At 36.1% G+C, this 24,027-nt stretch overlaps 1 protein-coding gene across 1 annotated transcript in view; it reads right to left on the bottom strand.

Moving 5' to 3' along the window:
• ISPD (isoprenoid synthase domain containing) overlaps window positions 1-24,027 on the bottom strand; it is a gene marked incomplete at its 3' end in the record, with an annotated part of 60,927 nt that overhangs the window by 29,804 nt on the left and 7,096 nt on the right. The window contains exon 2 of the mRNA XM_009695888.1: window positions 13,336-13,485. Coding sequence (XP_009694190.1) covers window positions 13,336-13,485 — 150 coding nt within the window. The remainder of the gene's footprint in view (window positions 1-13,335; window positions 13,486-24,027) is intronic.

The raw sequence follows: 24,027 nt of genomic DNA, 5'->3' as shown, positions 1-24,027 counted from the left end.
TATCAGCAGGAAGTGTCTCCATTTTACTCTCCCACGTAAATCCATCTCTAACAATATCAGAACACTTGCAACTAAAATGCATAACTAATTAACAATAGCAGAGCTTTATGATTTTTCCAGATTCTTGCAAATCAAGTTTCCACTGCTGAAGTGCCAGTATACATCATGAAAGTTCATCATCAGGAACATTTTACTAAGTTAAAAAAAGCAGACACAAGCTCTGGTTGAACCTGAATTGGCCTATTTTTATCATATTTTATAAAGATTTTTTTTGCCATGTTCGTTACCATGGAAACCAAAAAAATGCTGAATCCAACAGTGGATTTACAGCAACCACTCAGCCTACAGCAATACACCACAGCTAAGTGAGAAATAACAGAAGCTGCAAACAGAAGGAGGAAACACGTGAATGAGGAAACAGTGAGATTAGTAAGAGTTCAGATAAACTCATCTCTGAAACAATTTCTACTATAGTTAATTATTAAAAATGCTGTGACATACATCCAGATGCAGCAGTGCTTCACAGTGAAGAGAATAAAGACACAGCAATTTACTCTGCAACAGAATTAAGCAAGCCTGTTTTTCTATAGGTCTGCATCTATATCTCAACACCTTTCACTGCAGTAACTGCAAGTGCCCTTTCCGTACATGCCATGATTTCCCTGCACTCTACCATCAGATCCCCTGAATACCTCCTGACTGCCCATTGAAATATTTTGGTACTCAAGATGCTCCAAAGTCCACTAAATACTGTTAAAGAACTCATGCATTGGTTGGTTCCAAGATCCCATGCACTAAAACGTGTATGACCAAGAAAAACAGAAGATAACAGCTGAATTCACATTTCAGCCACAGAGCTGAAGGCCTAAGAGCCTGAAGGCTCTGAGGCTGCAGCCTCCTCTCAGTGAAGGTACTGATTTGGGTTTCTCTCCTCCTCACACTCTCTGATTTTTCAAAAACTATATAGGGACTTAACATCATTGAAACCTCTACACCTCCATCAATTTTGATTGAAATCGTGATCTTAAGGGTCTTTGCCAACCTAAATAATTCTATGATTCTATGAAATTGAACAAAATGTGCAATTAAATGTTTAAAATATTATTGAGACAAGTGTTAAAAACAAGTAATGCTTACAGGTATCTTTTTAATAGCAAAATTCACAAGTGAAAGAGTAATTTTGCTTCTTCCCTTTCTGGAATAAATGTCTGGGTCAATGAGCACAGTCCACACTGCCACCACCAGCAGCCATGTTGTACACTCCTGCTGTAGGCATACGAGCTCCCAAGTCAAGTCAGGTATGCATCTTCTTCCTATCAGTCTCCTTTGAAAGCAGTTTACAATCTCTCCTTATGTTGAGGCTGACAATTACTGTTCACTGTACGCAACTTGCTGCTAGGAAGTAGGAGTCCCATAGGCAAGAATGCAGAGCATGAACACACAGAGTGGCCAACAAAATTTGCTATCCCTATCATTGTTTAAAGTTCTAGCTACTAGCCAAGGTTGGGGGTAACTCTGCTCTCTTTTTTTTTCTTTAAACAAAAATTTGCTTGAAAAACCTCACTGTCACAATATCTAAAACCAGAAACTCAGTGGGATTTAGAAATGCATATGGATGTAGAGAACAAATATTTATATCAAAGTTTGCACTTCTGAGCATAAATTAAACAAAATCATTGAGTAGGATCTTGGTAGAACATTCTTATGTGGATATTTCTGTCAATTTTGGACAGGTTCCTTCAACTTCCTTCTAAGTAACAAATCACACATGATTCTGTGACCAAAAGATAGGACCTAGGACTAATGAGCTAGACTGAAAAACACCTGTTTTCAGTGTTCCGTTCTATCAAAACCACTAAGAAGAAAAAAAAAAGTCATTTACTTTGATTTAGATTCATCAAGGAATTGCTACAAAAAAACCCATTGAAATAAGGTAACTAGACAATTAGAAAATATAACCGTTTTATTGACAGTCATTTTTTCTAGCTCTGACTTCAAAATGAAACAGAAGCTGAAGTATAATCACAGGACTAGGTCCTAGGCCCAGCATCTTTAAGTATGACTCTGGACAAAAGAAACAGCAAGATCAAGTTTAAAAATTCTTTTGAGAAAGCAGAAGCACTATCTTTCCCATTCTTAAATCCATACCTCAAGATACTTGCAGATATCCTACAGGATTATTATGACAGTGTTTGCATCATTGCCTGAAGTTGGACCAGCAGGGGTTTAGACTGGATATTAGGAAAAATTTCTTCACTGAAAGGTTGTCAAGCATTAGAACAGGCTGCCCAGGGAAGTCATTGAGTCACTGTCCCTGAAGGCATTTAAAAGACATAGAGATGTGGTGCTTAGGGACATGGTTTAGCGGTGGACGTGACAGTGCTAGGTTAACAGTTGAACTCCATGATCTTAAAGGTCTTTTCCAACCTAAACAATTCTATGATTAAAGCCCAATCTTTAAATCTTAACCTTATTCTGGCTGCTACTGCTTCTGTCTCTGCAAAAGGATAGATCAAAACAAAAGAAGTACATGTGCTAAAGTTTACATTGAAATAATAAAAAGACTAATACTATCATTTTGAAAACCCTAGTTCTGTTTGAAAACTAGACAGAGAGCCCTAATCCCTGTGTACCCAGAGTAATCCATAATTCGGTCCTTTCAGAGAATGAAGTCTGCTATGTTCTCCCAGACAAATCATGATCAACCTGTAGAGAGAGGGCAAAAAGTGCAGTTTTGCTACTCAGGAATAAATACTTAATCAAGAGTAACTGGAGGTGCTTTCCTGAGGAAAGAAGGGTAGCAGCGTGTACAAACAAGAAATGTCAAGGGTTGTATCTACATTCCCAATTTAGTGTGCAGGAGAGGTTGGTTTTAGTGCAAGCCTTTCCTGCATCCTGACTCAGAATCATACCGAATGCACTTCACTGTGCTGATGGAGAGCTCAAAGTAATTTCCCTTCTGGTGGAATCAAGGTGAAAGTCATATGCAGGGGCACCTGCCAAAGCATATCATTTGCAGTGTGGACACAAGGTGCCCTAGCAGCCAGGACTCAGCATCCATTGTGTCCATATGACTGGCAACTGGGATGAATATCACTGCTGCTAAAGTCCCAGATTATACATACAATTCTGAAACAATAACAGATCACCAAAAATCAAACCTGTCTTTCTCTTTGTGTCACACCAGTAGATATATTCCTAACGTTACTCCAACAAAGTCCACATGAACTAGCATAATGAAAATGAGAATACAAACCAGGTGAGAATAAACAATGGTACCGGTATGAAGATGAAATACCTGATGCAATTAAGAGCTACTTATTAATCAGGTTGATTTCATAAAACAGGTCCTGAGTAACAATGAGACAGTATTGATTTTTCTGATATCAGAAAAGGATACAGGAGTCATTTTGAGCATGCAGCTGAACATGGAATTTCAGACCTCATATACACTTTCAGCTTTTTTGAAAGTCATATTTTAGTTACAACTTCAAGAAGAAATAAGAAAATGTTAATATTCTATGTGACAACAGTAGTAGTCAAAAATATTGTGTTAGGACTCGTTTTTTATACTTTAAAAAATTATCTTGTAAATTGGAAAGATGCTTGGAAAAGAGTTATATGGACAAGGCAAAGACAAAGAATCTTGTCTCTGTAGAAAACTACAAATTTTTTAGGTTATTCTAAGAAAATGTAAAGAAGTGATTGTTTACACTCTCCCAGTAAGGAGGTTTCTAAATATATCAAGTTCTAAAATTAAGCAACCAACAGATAATTTAATCAGGCTTAGAGGCAGAGGTGAGCAAAATTCAGGCCAAGTTAAAATGCATGTTTTATTTTTAAATTTTTTTTGAACAGATAAGATTATTCACTCTTGGAACAATTTACTGAAGAGAATCACCTCTTGAAATTATGCAAAATCACAAATGGTCCTTTTCCTTGCCTTTCGATACACTAAACTGTCAGCAGCTAACAGATTAAAAGCTCTAGCATCACTACCTTGTTTTCTTCTTTGCTCCTTCAAAACAAGCAGCAGATGACAATTTAGATGGGTGGTCTCCCATACGCTGGATACAGTGTTTCTCACTCAGTATTTTTTGAGCCTGTGCCAAAAGGGTGATTCTTGTTGATATAATATGCTTACCAGGGTAAATCCAGCAACACTTACAACAATACTTTCATAATCCAGTCTAACTTCCAATTTTAATAATTGCAGTGTGTCTCCCTAACATACACCCTCCAAATTATATCTGAAGACAAAATACTACAGAGATGCCAGATTTCACCCAGGGTGCAGCAGCTTTGCACCACTGCACCAAACAGTTCCAAGAGCTAATATGTGAATTTGTGGAGTGCTCCAAGATCCTACAGGATGAGGAGTGCCATAAAATGGAAGTAATTATCTCATTAGCAAAAATGTTTTAATTTTTTTCTGATGCAAGGCATTACAATTTCTGCAAACATTCTTGTGGCAGAAATTAATTAGGGCAAGGTGGAGATTCATACAATATCCTGGCTCTACCATTGTGCCAAAGAACTAATCAAGTACAGATCTATCTAAACTAGCATAGTTTTCTCAACAGACCACCAATCTAGCTTCAGGTTTTGAATACACAAAAGCATTACTAACAAAATTCATTCAGTATATTTATCCTGAAATGAATTCTGTAGAATTGGGTAGGTTTTACAGATAGAGAAAGGGAAAAACATATTTATTCCATACAAAATAGACCACAACAATGAAAGGGAACTGTTAATAAAGTAAAAAACTTCTGACGTAAGGAGAAATGAGATACCAGGTTTTCTTTCAACATTTAGGAGCTACACAGATTTCCTCGTCAAACAATCAGATCTAAAATCCTAATGAACCATGGACAAATCAGCAGAAAGGCTTCCTTTGTTAGGTTATTTCATATGCTTAGATTGCACACTGAAAAAACTCACAGATATCTTGATACTAGTACACAGGTAATTAAAATCTATATTATTATACCATCAAAGCAACTGGAGTATGAATTTCAACAAACTAAAATAATCCATGCTACTTTACTGTTCAGCCAAGTAGGTTGATTTGGACCAACCAAATAGGCAGTTACCCTAAAACTGTAATTACCTATTACATTTCACAGGCAGATGGAAGCAGGCTGCCTTTAGGACTCCATACAAAGAAGAGCATTGGCTTGTAGTTCTGCCCTTATACAAATCATACAAGTAGTAGATTACTATTATTTTAGCCAGCTCTTGTCCAATTCATTAAACACTTCTTGATTCAGTATTTCAGAATACAGTTGATGAGAAGGAAGGAAAACTATAGACACAAATTGCAATGCAGAATTACAAAAAAAAAAAAAAAAGAGATGTTACATGGCATATATTTAAAAGATCTGAACATATAACTACAAAATACAAAAGGAAAGTGGGTGATCAAAAGCTGAGGATAGTGGAAAAGGTAATAGATCTCCATACACACACATGTACAGAGCATACAGAAAGTACAAAATATCTTTGAAGAAGAATGAGGTAAGCTGATCATCCTTACAACATAATACGCTTAATAAAAGATGCCTGATGCTTTTTTAAAAAGATGAACACCAAGAAACAACCCATTACAGCTTATGATAAAATCTATGTATTTTACCCACTTTTTGTCATAAGTTAAAAACAACAGTGATCTCTTTTTCAGTGTGTTTACACTACAAAAACAAACAGCTCTGACCCATATCACCAATTCATCATTGAATAGCATCAGGCAAAAAATTTTTTTCTCCAACTGAATGTTTACAGGAGGTAAATATTAAGCTGTTTAGCCTTGCCACAACTTAGATGCCTTGGCATACATAAAGTTTCATATTCGGTGAATGTTAAAAAAAAAAAGTTGAGGTGCCTCGAAGACTCAGATATCTTTAGCCTTAGGAGAGAGGTGAGCAATGTTTTTTTCAGGATTCCAGCATGAGACTTAAATGCCTGAATTCCACCTCACTTACATTTGACCCTTCAGTCCTTCTTCTGAATCTGACCCTTGCTCCCCAAGTTGCCAAGGTTTTAGTCAACAATTTGTCTGCTACTGTTCATTTAATCGCCTGTTGCTCCTGGCAATATTAATTTGACAGACATTGATTTCTTTAACAAAGAATGAACTCACAGGAAAATCCCCAAATCAGTCTAGACATTTTGCCTCGAAGGACTTGCCTGACCTATTACAAAATATTCCTAAACTGCTACAGCTGACTCCACTTCCCCACTAAAGAGGACACTAAAATGCTTCACACATGTTTGAAGAAGAATCCCAGCAATGTTGTGCCCTTTAAAAAAGCACTTTAGAAGTTTACAAAATCCACATGGAATACACTCCCTATTATTTACATACAGAAAAGACAATAGTTTGAGCAAATACTTCTACAAGGGGCCTAACAATAGTCAACTTCCTTTCTTACTCTGGCAAAGTCTTCCCTGAACATTCTCAGGGGTTTGTTAGACAAGAACAATTTTGGGATTTCCTTTTCTTCTACTGAGCACTAGGTTGGACAGTTTGCATATCTCTTCTCCCCATCTCAACCCCATCTGGGGACATCTTGTAATGATTTTTTGGGGGGAGTGGAAGAACATCTGCCTCCCAGAATTTAGCATCAAAGTATTTGCATGATTCTCCCTGACACATTATTATTTTGTATCTTGTCATTACTATGCTTATATATAGCAGCTCTCTCCTATGCAGGCAGATGCTGTAACATCCCATAAGTAAATGTGATTTCTTATTATCCAAAAGTGGATAACGTTGGCTATGAACAGATGTATTAATTCAGTGTGGTCCCAAAAAGTACTAATCTCTACATAGTTTCTACACAGATTAGATAGAATCCCTAAAGTCAGTCTGTTCCATGTGGATACCTGTAAGGAGGTTATAGACATACATCAGAGAACCTCTAAACATGTTGGAAGCTCATCTTCCTTTAATGAATATTCCTGCTTCCTGTTCCTATTTTTTAACTTTTTTATTTCAGCTTCATTGTTTTGATTAGCTAAATATAAACTCCCATAATCTACAAAAGGTCTACCATTGACAGATGATTAAACTAACTACATATGCAACACAAACACCCCCCATAAAATCGTGTAGCTTTTGCAGTAAATTTTCCCAGGTGCAGATCTTGAGGCTAAACATACAAAAGATTACCAGAAAAAAACTGTGTATCAAAATAATTTTTTAAAATTAAGATTGTTATAAACCTATCTCTCTATCTTTAAATAGCGATCAGACTTTGCCATGCCATCCACATGTGAAGAATTCCTGCAGAATAACCTTCTAAGATGTCCCACCCTTTCTTCAGCTGTGTGCAGCTCTTCCCTCTCATAAGGTCCTCGGCTTCACCAGACTGGTCACACTGGTGAGCAATTCTATTGTATCCCCAGCATTCATACTGACAGCTCTCTAACCATCCTATCTTCTTCCCTAGGCTTTTTGTTTACATCTCTGACACAGAAGCTAGTCAGGATCTTCCACCTACCATTCCTCTTCTGCTTCCATGTTCAGTTGTTTCTCTGCCAGATCAGGAAAGGCAAAGCTTTTCAATTGTTCCTGCTACCTACCTTCCTTTGGCAGATACATCTCAAATACACAATGCTTTGTTAAGTTTGGGTATTTCAGCCTTTGCATATTGTGGTTGTGTTACTTTGTACACTAACGTGACATGACACAACAAGATGCTTTGTGTTAAAGGCAAAAGATCTCTGAGATCTCTGTGAATTTCACAGTATGTTGGAAATAAGCATTACAGAAACCAGTCTCAGCCTACTCTCATTAAAGGAAAAAAGTAGTCTACCTGACTTCCTGATACTCTAACTCCTCAAAAGATACTGCTCCAGGGAAACATTTGACTTCCAGTAAGTGAAGTCTTTCCCTTACCCTCCTCTTCCCAGGCTTACAGGATCATACTTTGCATTTGTTCCTATTTAAATTAAAAGGCTGAATAGAAACATGAAACTACCTTAAGCAAAAATGAACAAGTCTGGTCTAAGGAATTTATCCTTTATTTGCTATCCTTGGAAAGGGTGGATTTTCAATTAACACTTAAACTTTTCGGATTTCCCTTAGGGCTGATAAAAATAGAAAAGAAACATGCATTTCCAAAGATGAGGAATTTAATTCTTATTAAGCTAAAAAAAAAATTGCAACTAGCTGGTTTTGTCCCAGGTAGGTTAGAATTGAAGTAAATTATGGGTTCTGCAATTTTACAACTTTTCCACAGGTTTTACCAGTTATTAGAGATTTGCATTTTTTTTATTTTAAAAAGTTTAACCTGTTCACTTCTAATATTTACTGAACGTTAGCAGTATGGTTCATTACATTGTATAGGAAACAAGAACTCACAAATTAGGACATACCAGAACTAAGAGCACTGATGCAACATTAAGTTTCCCCCTTTAACGCATTTATATGGCCTTTTAATCAACATCCCAAGGAAAATTCCTGGCTAAGGCAAAGTCTCATGCCTGCAAGATACTACACACATTACACAGTTCTTTCTCCCCTTGCAGTTGTTTGCATCTATCACTTGTCCACCTTGTGTCAAGCATGCATCATACAAATAAAAACTATAACTTTTAGAAATTTCATAAATTTAACAAATTGAAGAGCATGAAAGCAGTGCCATACTTCGTAAGAATATGAGGGGAGGAGGCATATGAGTGACACAGTAACACTCACAGGCATATGTAAGGAGGCTTGTATAATTAATTCTTTTCTCACCTCAGGACCATCCCAACGCCAAATTCCAAAGTCCTAGTACAAAGTAGAGGTATCAGAATACTTCACTGAAATAGAAGTAAACAGCTGTTTTCCCATACTTCATATAACCAACTGAACGCAGAGACTTGCAACAAAAAGTGTTAAGCAGTGTAACATGCAGGGGTAGGTGCCTATATCTGCAAAATCATATTATGCCTATTCATTTATTATAGCTAAGTGCTCTATCTAATGACAGCTAAGTCAGAGTAGTGAGGCCTTTTAAGATCAAGACACCATTTTAGCTCCACTGGCTGTTGTGGGATCTGAACAGTTGCTTAATTTCAATATTGACTTTAAATGTTTCTGGTCTGGCTTATGTGATGTCCAATACAGGGGCCAAGAGGTATCCTGACTTAAAAGTAAGATGTATGACAATGTAACAGAAATTGTAAAAAAATGTTAAAACCATTATTGCTATTCTAGAGCGGAAGGAGTAGCTATTTCCTCAACAGTGGTCTTCTGATCCTGCTGCATTGGAGCAATTATCATTTGAGGTAGGAGAATACTGAAATTTTTCCCTTCCCTCTTGCACCTCTGCTTACCTGCTGCATCACAAAAAGACAGACAAAGTACTCCTAATTCTTCTTTCACCGAGAAACAACAATGGTTCTCAAACTGCTTGCATTCCCCCAATAAAAAAGTAAAAATAGGTGACATCTGAGTGTCTTTTTTTTCCCCTCTCAAGCATATACACAGACATATCAAAAAAAGCTGCTTCCACTGCTAATTGATCTTAAAACTGACACTAACTGAAGAAGTCTGAGATTATTTTTAAGGAAATATTTTCATAAATCTATACTATTGTTTGAGTATGGTTAAAAAAATTATTCAGAATTAACCATCAGAAGACCTAGCAGTATCTAGTACCTCACCAACATCTTTTGGATTACGCTTCCCATTTCAGAATTACTTACTTCTCTGGGAATTAAAAACAAACCAACCAACCCTATTTTGCAGGTACTTTGGCTATCTTGCAATAGCAGAGTGGAAAGATGAAATAACTTCCTCATTAGGATCAAGAAACATTATGGAATAGTTAGAGAAGGACTGTCCCAAAGAACAGAAGATTTCAAGTTAATAGACCTAGCAAAAGGAGATGTGGCTAGTGGTAACAAGAAACTCTTTTGAAAACCATATAATGCATACCTTCTCACAGAACCTATTTCTCTCACACAACATGAGCAAAAGTTAGAAATACAATGGAAATTATTTCATAGCATACTTCAGAGGTAATGGATGGAATACTTAACCCCAGTTCTGGGTAACTGACCAAACAGACTGTAATTTGATGTCACTTCCAGTCCAACATTTTTTTCTTTTTTTGATAAAGTGGTTGTAATAAGGAAAACCCACAGCCAGAAAAGTCACATTAAAAAAAACTAAAGTACTGGTTTTTAACCTTTGAAAATCCCTGCTAAAGGGGTCTTAAACATCAGACATGCGAGTGATGAAGAATGTTTGTTTTAATGAGCTGTCAAAGTCATTACAGAGACAATGGAGTGCATGCAATTTTTGAGCAACAAAATTTAAAAAGTTTTAACAGCACTACTATGAAGCTGAGACGTTAATAGTTATGATGTCAGAAATCTTGACATTGTCACAGTTAAATCAGAAAGCAACACATATCTAAACAAAGATGATCTGTTTGGAATATGTATGTTTGAGGCAACAGAGAAGAGTTAAGGGTGAAAATGAAATTGAGATCCAGCACACAACAATGAGACACATCACAATGAAATGTATGCGAATAATCTGGCTCAATGTCCTCCAAATCTGTGCTGGATTTTTTGCACTAAGTGTAAAGAAAATTCACTGTAGTTTAAATATATTTTAAGATAATATTATAAACTTATCTTTGGCATTTGTTGTATCTACTTCAATTAATTTTATGTACAAGGCACGTATTTTTCCCCAAATCATTACTACCATATTTTAATCAAGCAAGAAATGGAAAAAGTTTTCTAAGGAAATTACTTTCAATACGATAAAGATCATACAAAAGTATTTTTACGTATTTTAATAGTGGTAATAGCTTATTCCTTTCTAGTTCTAAATACATTCAAAACAGTAATAAAAGGAGAAGGAACACTAGTCTGCTCTGCCCAGATTGGTACCAGACAAGAAGAGCAAAAAAGACTACAGATGGCAAACCTGCAAGGATCAGAGAACTGACCTTTAATTGAATGTCGCAACTTAATGGTCAAGATACTCAGAGATCTTACATTCATGAAAAAGAACACATCTGGAAGTAAACTCTCTAAATTAACTTACTCATATCAGATGATGCGTTTAAATAGAGATGGGAGTTTAAAAGCAGTATTCCACATTACCCACAACATAACTGAAAAGCCTGTTATTTGAAGCAATAATTCAAAAGGACAGTTTCTTTCTAAGGAATGCATGTTTGACTTGTTTTTCCCCACACTGTTGTTGCATAAAGGTCACAACCGCATAAAATACACAGGAGTGGGATCATGATCCCATGCCAAGTCAGCCAAAATGAATTCCACTCCCAGCTTTGTGAATGACTTGCAACATGAGTAACAAAATTATTTTATCTTTTTGTTCATCTTTACAATGATACTGACCTACTTCACCAGGTTGTTGTAGGAACTCATTATGGGTACGTTAATATTTAGGAAGCATCACAAGCTGCATCCATTCCTACAAAAATCTGCCCTACAGTAGCTTGACTAAGTTTTTCAGGACAACGATTATCTATCTTTTTTTTATTTGTTTGTACAGTTCCCAAAACAATAGGGTCTTAATCCTTGACTTGGACAGCTACACACCATTGAAACATAAATAATTAGCAAACAATATGAGTTGAGAGGTTTAGCGAAGTGTTATCCTTCCCAGAGCCCCAAGGCACAGAGCGTTTAAATGACCAGAATTTAGCCAATGCAAAGGGAACTGAGGACAAGGAACCACAGCCTTGGTTGCTTGCTAACAACTTTGGTGGCTTGTTCTTGAAAGAGCAGGGATACAAAAAAGACGACTGATGGAATGCACATGTGAGAAGAGAACACTATTCAGAGAAGCACAGGGACTGCAAATATAGTTGCCTTTTGAGCAAAGCATTTATGGCAAAAGCTTTTTATGTATTTGCCAGCTCTAATGTACCTGCAAACTAAGAGCAAACACAGTAGGAAAAAATAAGGATTTGTTTTAGGTTTTGGTTTATTTTTGAGAAACAACACATAAACATGCAATTTGCCAAGAGAGATACACACCAACAAGAAACAAACAGTTGTATAACCAACGGTACCTGTTTTCTCTTGAGATGTGTTCTGTGCACATATATGCTGCCTTTATCATGAGTATGTCCACTACATTCAAGCTAGTATCTCACTTAGAAGTATCAGTTGTGCGCTATCATATGCACCAAGAACAACCCCCTGCTTCCCATCAGAAGTAAAAAGGTTGGAGCTAGTCCAATCACTTGAGTAGCTCTTCATCTTGGACAACCTTCCTCTTCAGCATCTAAGAATAGCTTCAAGTATCAAGCATAAAGGGTATGACACAGAATTTGTGCCAACATTTCTAAGTAAAACAATTACTGCATAATTAAGAAACTGTTTCTTCTTCATTGCCTGTCAATACATTTGTTCTGTTGCTGCTGACTTCTAAGATATGTACTCTCTGAAGGTGGATATCAGTCATTTGGGCTTGGTTACTCTAGAAATGAAAGATGGGAAGCATGACTGTCAGCATTACTGGACTGAAAAGTAATTTCTTCCAAGTGATAAATGAAGAAATGCTCTGCTTCCAGTCAGTCTGGAAGATACCTGGAGGACAGGCAATTTCCACAAGGTGAAGAAAGAAAAGGAAGTAGAATGCTGAGACGAAAGCCTGGAGTGTTTCCAGTAAACTGTGAATGCAGGGTGGGGCAAACAAAAGCAGTCTTCAAGAGGGATAAAGGCAAAAGAGCCAGGGTTTAATACACTACCCACAATTTTTATTTTCTTAAAATAAAGATAATGCTAAAGTAAATATATTAAGAAAATAACGGAGAACTACAACAGAGACCAAATAATTATTATTTTCAGCCACTAATCAAAGTAGGTACAATACATACACAACATGGAACAAATTTAACATTTATTTATCTAGGTGTATCAACTTGATATTACCCTAATATTTTAATAAAGCCTGTATCCCATCATATTATGTCATTACTACACTATGCATCCAAAACTCTTTGTAACTCTAGGTCAACAATACATACTTAATACATACCTAACTTTAAACACATTAACCCACTCATTTAAGTAATCTATTTCATGCACAATAACAAAAAAATCAAATTTGTCTTTCCAATAGTTTAGACCCCTCACCCTTTCTTGTACTTGGCAGTTTGATCATCAAAAAACTCGAATAGATTAGAACGATAAAGTATTTTCATCAAAAGACTACACAGAAGTAATATGCATACAGTTTGATGCGATCATAAATAGATGCTGAAACTGTTTCTGAAAGAAGATAAATAAATTATCCTTTTTTTTTAATCTAAAGTAAATTGAAAAAAGTCTTAGTCTCAAAAGTCTTACCTGTTGGTATGCTTCATAGATTATATCAAACAAGAAAGCCTGAGGCATTTCACTCGCTCTGTATCTGGCACGTTCCAATGAGTGGTCTAAACAGCCATCTGCAGCAGAGGCAATAACAGTAGAAACTAGAGGACGAATTGCTCCTGCTGCCTGTGGAAGAAAACACAAAGAGAGGCCTAAATGTTGTTAACATTAATGTATATCAGATAGTTGCAGTCCAAAAAAGTAAGAGCTTTAAAATACATTTTCTACTTATTTAGCTTCTATATGTCTCATAACACGTAAGTCACGCTACTTAGTCCATATGAGATTTTTAACATGAATATAGCAATGGAAGACTATATAAGTAGGGTCAATTTACAAAAAAAACCACACACACCAGTCCTTCATAAACATCTACTGCAAATACATGTACAGATCCAAGATGTTTGTTTTTCAGACTTTCTTCTACACACATATTAGGTAGTTTCTGTGAAGACAGTTCTAGGTCTATTCAGGTATCAAACAGTGGGAGACTCACTTGAGATGCCTTCACAATCCACAATACCCATTGCTTTCACAGATTTTAATTTCACTAAACTGCTCAGAAAAAAGCAACAAGAAAAGTTTCAGAAAATTGAGCTTGTTCCTCCATGTTGAATTCACCCTGTGATATACTGAGCAACCACACTTACCAGTAAAATCGCTGGGAACAGATTATATACATCAGAAAGTATTCGATATCTAGCAGCACTTATCCAGTTATTTTGATACCAGAAAATTATACACACTTCATCAGTCACTTACCAAATGCCACATGAACTTTATATAAAGCGAAAGGCAACTGGGACAAGAGTCATCAATACAACAATAAAGAAAAGGATGCAGTGGTAGGGCAGAACATTCCTTGTCAAGTCACAGGGCAAAAAGCATGCTCTCTAACAATGCTAACCACTGAGAATGCTGTCCTTACACCATACTCTTTATTATCTATTTTTAAGAATAATAAAAAAGAATAATTGATGCTATTCCAGAAGATTTGGAATTATCCAACATCTCAAATCAGTATACCTAGAAAACCACTCCCAGTGGTGAATTCTGACACTTTTCACTGCAGCCACAGAAGAACTTCTGAGGTCTAGTGAGCTTTAACACACAAAATAGGTCTCTTATCACATAAAATAAGAGCACTGTTATTGTTGATTTCATTTATCTTCTGTTGGCAAATCCTGCCCTCATACATGAGTCCTGTCCATTCTTACAGGATTTCTGACCTCAGATAAGCATACAGTGGTAGAACGAGACACCAAAAGTGAGCCCAAAGTTTTTTTTCCTCTCAGAAGAGAAAGAACTAGTTGTCTTCCTTCCCCCTTTCACACTACTGAACAATAAAACAAAGAGGAATGCAGTCGGCATGTTAAACACTTTATGAGCTCTAAAATATGGCTTCTTAGTTCATTCTTTTCCAGAATGAGGATAGAGATGTGAACCAATTTCTCATGCCCAAAGAGTTCTGATATGCCTGAGCTACCAGGCCAGGAAGAAGGCAGAGAAAAATATTCAAAATATTTATATGACAAGAGAAACATCTGAAACACTTCCCCAAATCTGAAAGGCACTTTTTCTTTCTAATACATGGGAAATACATATAAAACACTACATGAAGCTAAACACTATCATCCAAAGTTAAAACATAGTTCTCACTGATCTTTCTGTACCATGAAATCACAGAACTGTCTGTAAAGGATCTCGAGAGGTAATGTAGTCCATCTTTCTGTCCTAGGCAGGATCAATTTTACTTCTATAACAGAAAAAGCAAACTGATAAAACTAAACACCACTATAATTTTAGTAACATGTCAATGTATTAAATGAGGAGTAAATTTAACAGATGTATTTTGAGGAAAAGCTGCGCATAAGCAGAAGTAGAAAGACTAAATTATCTGCAACTTGTCCCCTTCTCTATTTCCTGTGATTCCAGGACATGGATTATTACATCTATATCCCAGCTGCTGGGCATTTGGACTATGTTATTTTGCTCTGCCGTCACGTTTTAATTGGTCACACACACACACGAAAAATTATAAAATTAGAAGGTCATGGGAAAAGAGACAGAGCAGCATGCTAGCCACAGCTTTTCTGTAATTAGTTAAGTCTATTTGAATTTTTTTTTCTAAAACAGTTACCATTCCAGAAAACCAGTTAGCAAAAGAGGATTTCTTAGGTTGATCCAATATTTTATTGCAGTTTTTAACAATCATGTCGTGTTACATTTTAAGCATAAAACAGGCCAAGAGAATACAATGTGACTTGCGTAACCAAAACTCACAAGTGAAACACGCACTCTGAGAAACAAAAAAACAAATTGCAATTCTAAATAAAATTGAAACACTCAAAATTAGGTTCTTAAAAGAGCTCTGAAACACATTGTTTTCTTGACATCTGGTCTATTGCACAATAAAAATTCATGAATGTCTGCATTTGTGTCTTTGTGACAATACTGAACCACATCTCCTGCTCTGCTGAGGCCTAGCTCTTCCAGAAGATTCAGGAAGATCTAATTTCTAATAAATCCAAACACGTCATTTTTTAAAACTTCCAACCAACTTCAAGTAATTGAAAGCTTCATGGCACCTAAAATTTAACAAATGGCATTTTTCAAACAACTATAGTTTTGCTTTATATTGCCCCAGAACGAAGTCCAGTGTGGTAAGCTGAGAGTTTCTCACCTATCTTCCCTCCATTTCATTAAGAAAGCACAAGTTGGGCACAATAAGATGCCTTCTGCAGGAAGTCCACTCAAACTTCATGTTTTCAGTCAAAGAGTAAGATTTATGGCTGACTTCTGATCATGAGAGGGAGAGAAATTCTAACTGTGTATGCAGTAACAGGATAACTAGCAGTCACTTCATTAAAAATCAGCTTTTATTTCAAAAAAGGACAACTCAGTCCATGACTGCTCTATGCTCTAAAAGCAGAATGCAAAGCTCTAGTACTTACTAAAGCCAGAAAGTTTCTACTGCACAGAAAACCTTCATATGATGAGCAGCTGGGGTCCAAGAGCCATGAATCTATGAGCTAGAGCATACCTGCCAAGGTGTAGCAGTGAGTTGAAACCTTAAAATCCCGAGACACAATACAGAAACTGGTTGGTTGTTTTGCTCAGTACTGGCTCACCTTTCTGCAGGACCTTTCTCTGTCTCAGCACATACACACGAGCTCCCTCAAACGGATGATGTGACCCAACAACCCACCTTGGTGACACAAGAACTACATTAGTTCCTACAGCCACTTTCAAACTGGGTGAAACTGGGATCGAGCAAAGGAAAATATTGGTCTGTGTATGCCCAGCATTGTTTTCATACGGGACAAGAGAGCTGAGGCCCGAACACAGGAAACCTTGCATCTGCACTACTTCTGGTGACTTTCTCCAGCTGGCATATGCCGACACAGCTGCCAAATCCAAGCTGGCTTACACAGACCTCACCACACATGCTTCTGCTTCCAAAATTGGCTCATGAGTATCCTCATTCATGGTGTAAACACAGTATCTGGCATGTAAAAACAGAAGAACAGAGCTGTGAATTTTGGTTTAATGTACAGGCCAAAGGGGGGCACAATTTAAGACGTATGGCTCATTCTGTGGTATTTCCTTCCGGTTATCGCAAGTGTCCTCGCTACTCAGCACAAAGCCTTTGCTGAATTCCACTCCTAGCAGCCTTGCAATGAACTGAATGGGGAATTTAGGTACTCAAGAGAGAGCTACAGACTACATTTACTAGTTCAGAAACTTCAACATTAGGGCACAGTACGGCCAATAATACAATAAGGTACTACTGTATCTAAAGGAGCTTTTGCTCCTGATGACTGTGTGGTGTAAGTGAAGAACAATCATCCAGCTAGTCTACGTCTATTCAGTTACAACAGCAAATATCTTATTCTTTGCAAGCAATTTCCATGTTGTTTTATAGTTATAAATCAGTAACAAAGAACTATTTCCATATTAGTAAAGACAGCACATATTAATTCTCAAGCATTTGAATTTTATTTGTTCTAATTTGAGAAGATTTGATTTGCTATTTATGTCAGGAATGTACAGGTATTTGGCCCAGCTCTCACGCAAGAGGTTCAGACATGAATTTTAAAAAAAAAAAAAAAAAAGAATAAAACTAAGAAAATCTGTCCTCATTTAAAATTATGGTACTTGTTAATGTCACTATAGTTTTACACATCTTTTTTACACTTTGAATTAGCCTACCACAAAATACAAATCCTGTGAGTCTAAAGCAAGTGTCTGGGTCTTATACTAACATTTCCCTACCCAGAGTACTCATCTTCCAATTTCTAGTCAGTTTGACCCAGATCTCAAGTAGACTGGCTTTCAAAGTCATGCACAATATGCATCATACACCCTTCCTGAATGTGAAGTGGATAGTTAATGGATAGTTTAACTGAAACTCTTTAAAAGTCCGTCCACTTTACAGCCTTCAAGCCACTCCACTTCAAAGACAGTCAAGCATGAGTTTCGGTGAACCTGACGTGTCCAGGAAATGCATACACTTCTTTCCCTGTTTTTGCATATTTTATTAAATAAATTAGTTAAAGTATCAAAATATCTGTGTGCAAGCTCTTAACATATCCTTTCATAGCATAACAGACATTGAAACAAATACTGCTAACTGGTTAGGGTTTTCTTGCAGACAAAATATTGGAACAAAAAACATCATAAAAATCTATCATTTCCTTAAAACAATCCTAAAAAGTCCTGAGAATGCAGAGTTCCATCAACTTCAGTGGAAGTGACAGACTGGTATCTCAGAAGCAAGCTCATCCATCCATCTGCTGAAAACTGAACCAGCCTTTAGATGCTTTTAGGAACAACAGGTGTCTTTTATAACGCATTTTAAACAGCACAAACAAAAAACATTTACAAACAGGTTCTCAGTTTTGTATTCAGGTTTTTTTGCATAACTGCCCAGAGCATACCATAAATTCAAGACTTAAAGATTCGATGGTGACTGAAAAAAAGGTAGAGAATGAAGTGCATCATGCAGGTCAGTATAATAGGGTATCGCAAGTACTTTCAATAGATTCAAGGCATACTAATCCTCCTCTCCACTAAACAGTAACATCATTTCATTCTCATTTCATCATACTTTTATTATGACAAGAAATTGTTTAGATGTGTATATTCAGTGAATACGTAACCAGGGTGTGTTTTAAGCTCAGACAACAAGGTCAGTTCAAGGAGAGTAAAATCCAAGCAGTATTGCTGACACCTTTTATTACAAAATGAAGTATGAATGCTTAGGTCACAGAAGCCTACACACAACATAGCAACCTCACTAATACAATGCATTATAATTTTTATTGAATATTCATAAAAACTGAAAATCCTCATTTTATTAAAAAACAAACAAAACCAGAACCCACTACAATTTCCCAAAGGATTAGGGGGAGAGATGGGGATTATATCACAAGCAAGAAATTATCAGGTTACAAATCCCCCCAACACATAGTGCATTATTCAGCTGAGACCAACAGTATGGTAACATACTTTTGCCACCAGTAGGCCCCAAGTACTAATGCAGACCCCACAAAGTTCACCTACATGGCCAATTTGCAACCCTGAACTTCAAGTGAGTGGGAATCACAGCCTAAAACTTTACAGAGTCTAGTCCTAAATGAGCAGACTTTCCAATCCCTCTAGCATGATTCCTCTCTACTTTTTAATTACATCAACAATACTTTCTTCTCCGTTCGCAGCCTCTATCTCCCCTGAAATTCATTTTCCCTATGCTTTCTATCTTCTCAGCTGTCTAGTAGCATTAAGTAAATGTACATTTTATATTTCAAATCATCCTAACTGCATTAGATGCAACGTTTTAAAATTAGTTAGGAATAGGCCTGATGTAAAACACATTCAAGCATAGCTTATGAGTGCTATCTTTAAAAGAATGTCCCTACTCTCATGTTTTTACATGTTTTCTCACTATTCATATTTATTTTAATTAATTTTAATCTTATTTCTTTATTCAGAGTTATTTTCAACTCTGACAAGCAAAATAGTACTGAACAAAGACTCACAAATAATTTTGTCACCTTCCCTTAGAAAAAATAAACTTGTCTTGCATATATGCACTGGAAATAGAAGTATATTAGAAATATATTTTCATCAATTCAAAGCAGCCAACTTCTTTGAAACTGTACGCTGGAGATTGAGGGGCTAGTCACACTTAGTAGGACAAAGACATCCATCTTGGAACTCCATTAAAGTCAACTTTGTAGAGGTGAATTTGATAAATATACAAACAATTTTATTTTGCTTTTCCATGAAGGTAAGTTTGTATTAAGACACTGTTCAACTACATAACAACAACAACAACTGATGTTAATTCGGACAATCTAGGTATCTAACAGTTTACAAATATGTCCTGGAATGTTTTTTATTAGGTGAAAGATTATTTATATGTTACCAAACACTACCATCTCCTAAGGATTTCAGTCTAAATTAGGTCTGGCTATGAACCAGCGAAAGCAGCTCACAGTAACTATGATTAATTTCTTCTCATTTTATTCCATCAAACTGTTTCCACATGTTACTACAGGGAAAGTATTCTTTTACATAGATCAAACTACTTGCCATGAAGGGCATTCACAGCCATCTACAGTATGAAAAAATACAGAAATAAACACAGTATCTGTGATGCATGAAACAGGTAGAAACATGCATTTCTATTCAGACATCTGCGCTTAAACTAATTGTATCTATAGTAATCAACACGCTTCAGCCACACTCAGTAATTACCATTTAAGTTAGAAGAATTGTCTCTACTGAAAGATTCCTTATTTCAAATTTATCAAACAATCTTCAAAGTAAAATTCAAAAACTCAATTATAAGATTAAAATATTTCACGTATTTAAGAGGATGTTCTTTTCAAATCTTTTATATTGTAAATTTGAAGGGGAGAATATCCAATGAAACAAAGCCATATAACTATCTTTGTAAACTAAAACAATTAGAGAATTTCTTCCAATATACATTCAAGGTATCACATAGAAATATCACATTTTTTTTTCTTATGCTTCTTTTTTTTCTTTTCCTTTTCTGCATTTTGTATCTAGCTGTTGTCTAGAGCTATATTTTACCTTCTCTATAACCAAAAGTTGTAACTTATGAGAAGTTTTATGAATCCACTACAGGAGATGGAAGACTTAAGAGTATTTTCTCCTCCAACCTACAGAAATCCCAGCAAAACAATTGTGTTTGGATGGAAAAGATTTGGGCATAGACAAAGCAATGGCACAAACTATAAGCTACCACTCCTATACAGAAGTACAGCTGATAAATACAATTTGGCTATATGTGCAAAGTTTTCTAAACTTAGGTGTGAACACATGTTCAAGCCCAAACTAGCCAAACTTCCAAACTGAGCTCATTCAAGCCTGAACATAGTCCACAGAGTTCATAACCTCGTTCTGCACCCCGAAACCCACCTACTTGCTGTACAGCAAGGCAAGGCACCAGTCTGGCCGCATGGGTTAAACTCAAGACTGTCACCACCTGCCCCCATAACTCCTTCTGTTAATGTCACAGAAGACTGCCCCCCAAACCAGTACCTCAGCTGCACACTTCTCTTGAAGGACCAGATAGGACATGCAGTCAGAACTACAGGACAACCAGCATGACTCAGTAAGAATAGCAGACCACAATAAAGGTAGAGGTACCCTCATTACCATACAGAAACACAAATTTGAGTCCAGGGCATATCACACTTTCACCCACACTCACACCCAGACTCTACCATGTAGCATAGACATAATTTGTGCAGCAGTACTGCGGTGGGGACAGGATTCCTTCTACCTATTTCTTCTACTAACAAACAAGTACAATCCGCAGCCTGGGCTGTGTATTCATTAGAGATTACGGCTGAAGAAAAAAGGTTACCTTCTTTCTCCCAGCTAACTTCCTTTAAAACAAAAAGAATAATTCTTAAATTACCTTATTTTGAATTTTGTTGGGAAAAAAAAAAAGGTCAAAATTCATAGTCCTTATGGGCACACCATCTTTGATTCTCATTAGTGAGATACCCACTAAAATTTCTTCTATGCAGGCAGTATCACCAACCAGTCCAATTCCAGCTATCTTGACGTATTTGTACTGGCAGCTTTTAGTTGACCAAGGACAGCACTGGTTGAAATGTTAAACAATTAAACAAGCCTGGTGTAACACAGATATTAAACCTAATCATCAGCCAGACAAAAAGAAGGTTAACTAGAACAGATGTAAGGAGTTTTGAACACTATGAAAAAAGACTTGCATGCTAAACTTCACCTAATTTCCTCAAAGTCTGTTTACCCAGCTGGCTAGGAGCAACGGTTGAACTCACTAAAATTGGGCACATGATAATCTTAAACCAACACCAGGAAGGAAAAAGTTATAACTTTGTTTATTCCTAGCTGCAAAAGAGGGGATGTTTAATCAGAAATTTAATATACACTTTGATCCAATGTTAATGAGCTGACACTATGTTGTACATCGAACTGACTTCAAAGACATAGGATGCCTTACACAAATGTAATGTATATTTATTACACTGTTTAAACAAAAGAAAACATTTCTTCTAATGAGGTCACCTTTATCAGAACACACTGAGTAACTGGGGATAGTACTTGTACATCAAGACATGTCAGAGCCCAATTAGCTATAGCAAACTAAAAAAGATTACCAATAACAGAAACTGTTGTACAAAAATTCAGACTGCACTTGTTCTTTTTTACTTTACTTAATTTCTATTCTTTTGTATTCAAAGGATTTACCTCTAAGCATCAGTAAATATAATTTTGATCTAATTGGCAACATGCTAAATTCTAAATGTTATTCTGTGGAAAAAGTAAGACTTCTCAAAGAAAATAAAAAAGATTCCCCTCGAAAAGACAGGACAATAGGAATACACAATTGAAAAGAGGTTGAGGAAGAAGGCAGAACTAGGCATATCACAGGCTGCAATTTTTCAACACAGCACTGAAAACAAGCTCAAGAACAGACTGAACGTAGAGAAGAAACAAAACCAAGAACATACATATGTACCAAGAAAAAGCAAAAAGCGGTACTGCAAACACCACAACTAATTTATGTGAACATTTGATTTCATATTAAAATCAGGTTTTTAAAAAGCAGATTGAAAATAACTCTTAAGAATGTCATTTATGTTGCTCTTGTATCATGAACTACTGCAATAAGTCAGATGAACTATTTTTAATACACTAAAGAATTATAAAAGTTAGCAGGATTAAACCAATACATACATTTTTAATAGTGTCATACAAATTATATAGCATTTCTTCTACTGTATTCCTATCTGTGCATTCCTTGTGAGAAATTCAAGAATGGTCAAGGAAGTTCATGTTTGCCATAAATACAATAGTACTGTATATTCAATAAAATACAATTTATTGTATTATTAACCAAATAAGGTCTTATTATCTTACTCAACGTATTCAGCTAATTTTTGTCACAGTGCAATAACTGGTAATGTTTAACAACATGTTCTCATTTATTAAGCTTTTGTTTTCTTCTCGATAGATTTTTTTTTTTTTAAAAGTACTTCAAAGTCTACATAATGCTATCAAAGAACCATACTAAGTGTATGCTCCAGACCACACAAAGCATCCCCCGCCTAAAGAGCAGCACATGCTGGTATAGTGCTTCAAGACTTTCTTATGACATATTTAATCTTTTCAGTTGTCAGCAATAGTTGTATATTATACACAATTATGATAGATTCTATAACATGTAAAATTCAGTCTAAGCAATTTAAGCATTACAAAGCAAATCATGTGGCCAGTATGCTACCAATAGTTTTCAATATTTTTAGAAATATTTTAAAGTATACTTACAGCTTTGAATTTTGCCATTCATTCAACATGACAATAACATGAGCTACCAGCACTTTCTTGTTCTAACTAGTGCTATACTGCAAATCTAGGCGGTAAAAATTAAACAGAATATTTGCTATAAAAATTAATGAATCATGAAAACAATCATTTTTGCCTCTAAAATTAACAAGACTTTATTTTACTTTGACTGCATAGTATTATCTTGCATTAGCAAATAATAAAACATCTTACAGTCAGCAAGCCACCTTTCATACCCTAATTACTCATTTACATTGCAAAAAGCTATCAGTGACAGTGCACTGTGCCACAAATGATCTTGCATATTACAGTAAGTCAATATAAAGAGGAGTTAATGTTTGTATTCACTGGAGCAGATATCTTGAAGCTACTGCCACAGGAGGTACAATTACAGCTAAGAAGTTCTACTTTAAGTCCAGAAAGTCTGTATCATTACAAAATCAACAATGTCATGGCATGAAGGCTACTGATCCACTGCACATCATTAAACACATGATTTGCCTCATATTATGAAGAAAGAAGAAAGAGGAGTTAATGTTTGTATTCACTGGAGCAGATATCTTGAAGCTACTGCCACAGGAGGTACAATTACAGCTAAGAAGTTCTACTTTAAGTCCAGAAAGTCTGTATCATTACAAAATCAACAATGTCATGGCATGAAGGCTACTGATCCACTGCACATCATTAAACACATGATTTGCCTCATATTATGAAGAAAGAAGAAAAAACATCTTGAGGTGTTGTAGGAGGACTCTTGCACAATTTAATCAACCAAATGTAAAACTGCAATGTTTA

The sequence above is a fragment of the Cariama cristata genome, unplaced genomic scaffold (genome assembly GCF_000690535.1).
Source record: "Cariama cristata isolate BGI_N322 unplaced genomic scaffold, ASM69053v1 scaffold2572, whole genome shotgun sequence".
NCBI classification, from domain to species: domain Eukaryota; kingdom Metazoa; phylum Chordata; class Aves; order Cariamiformes; family Cariamidae; genus Cariama; species Cariama cristata.
The sequence above is the reverse complement of the archived record's forward strand: the minus strand, read 5'-3'. Positions and strand labels throughout refer to the sequence as shown.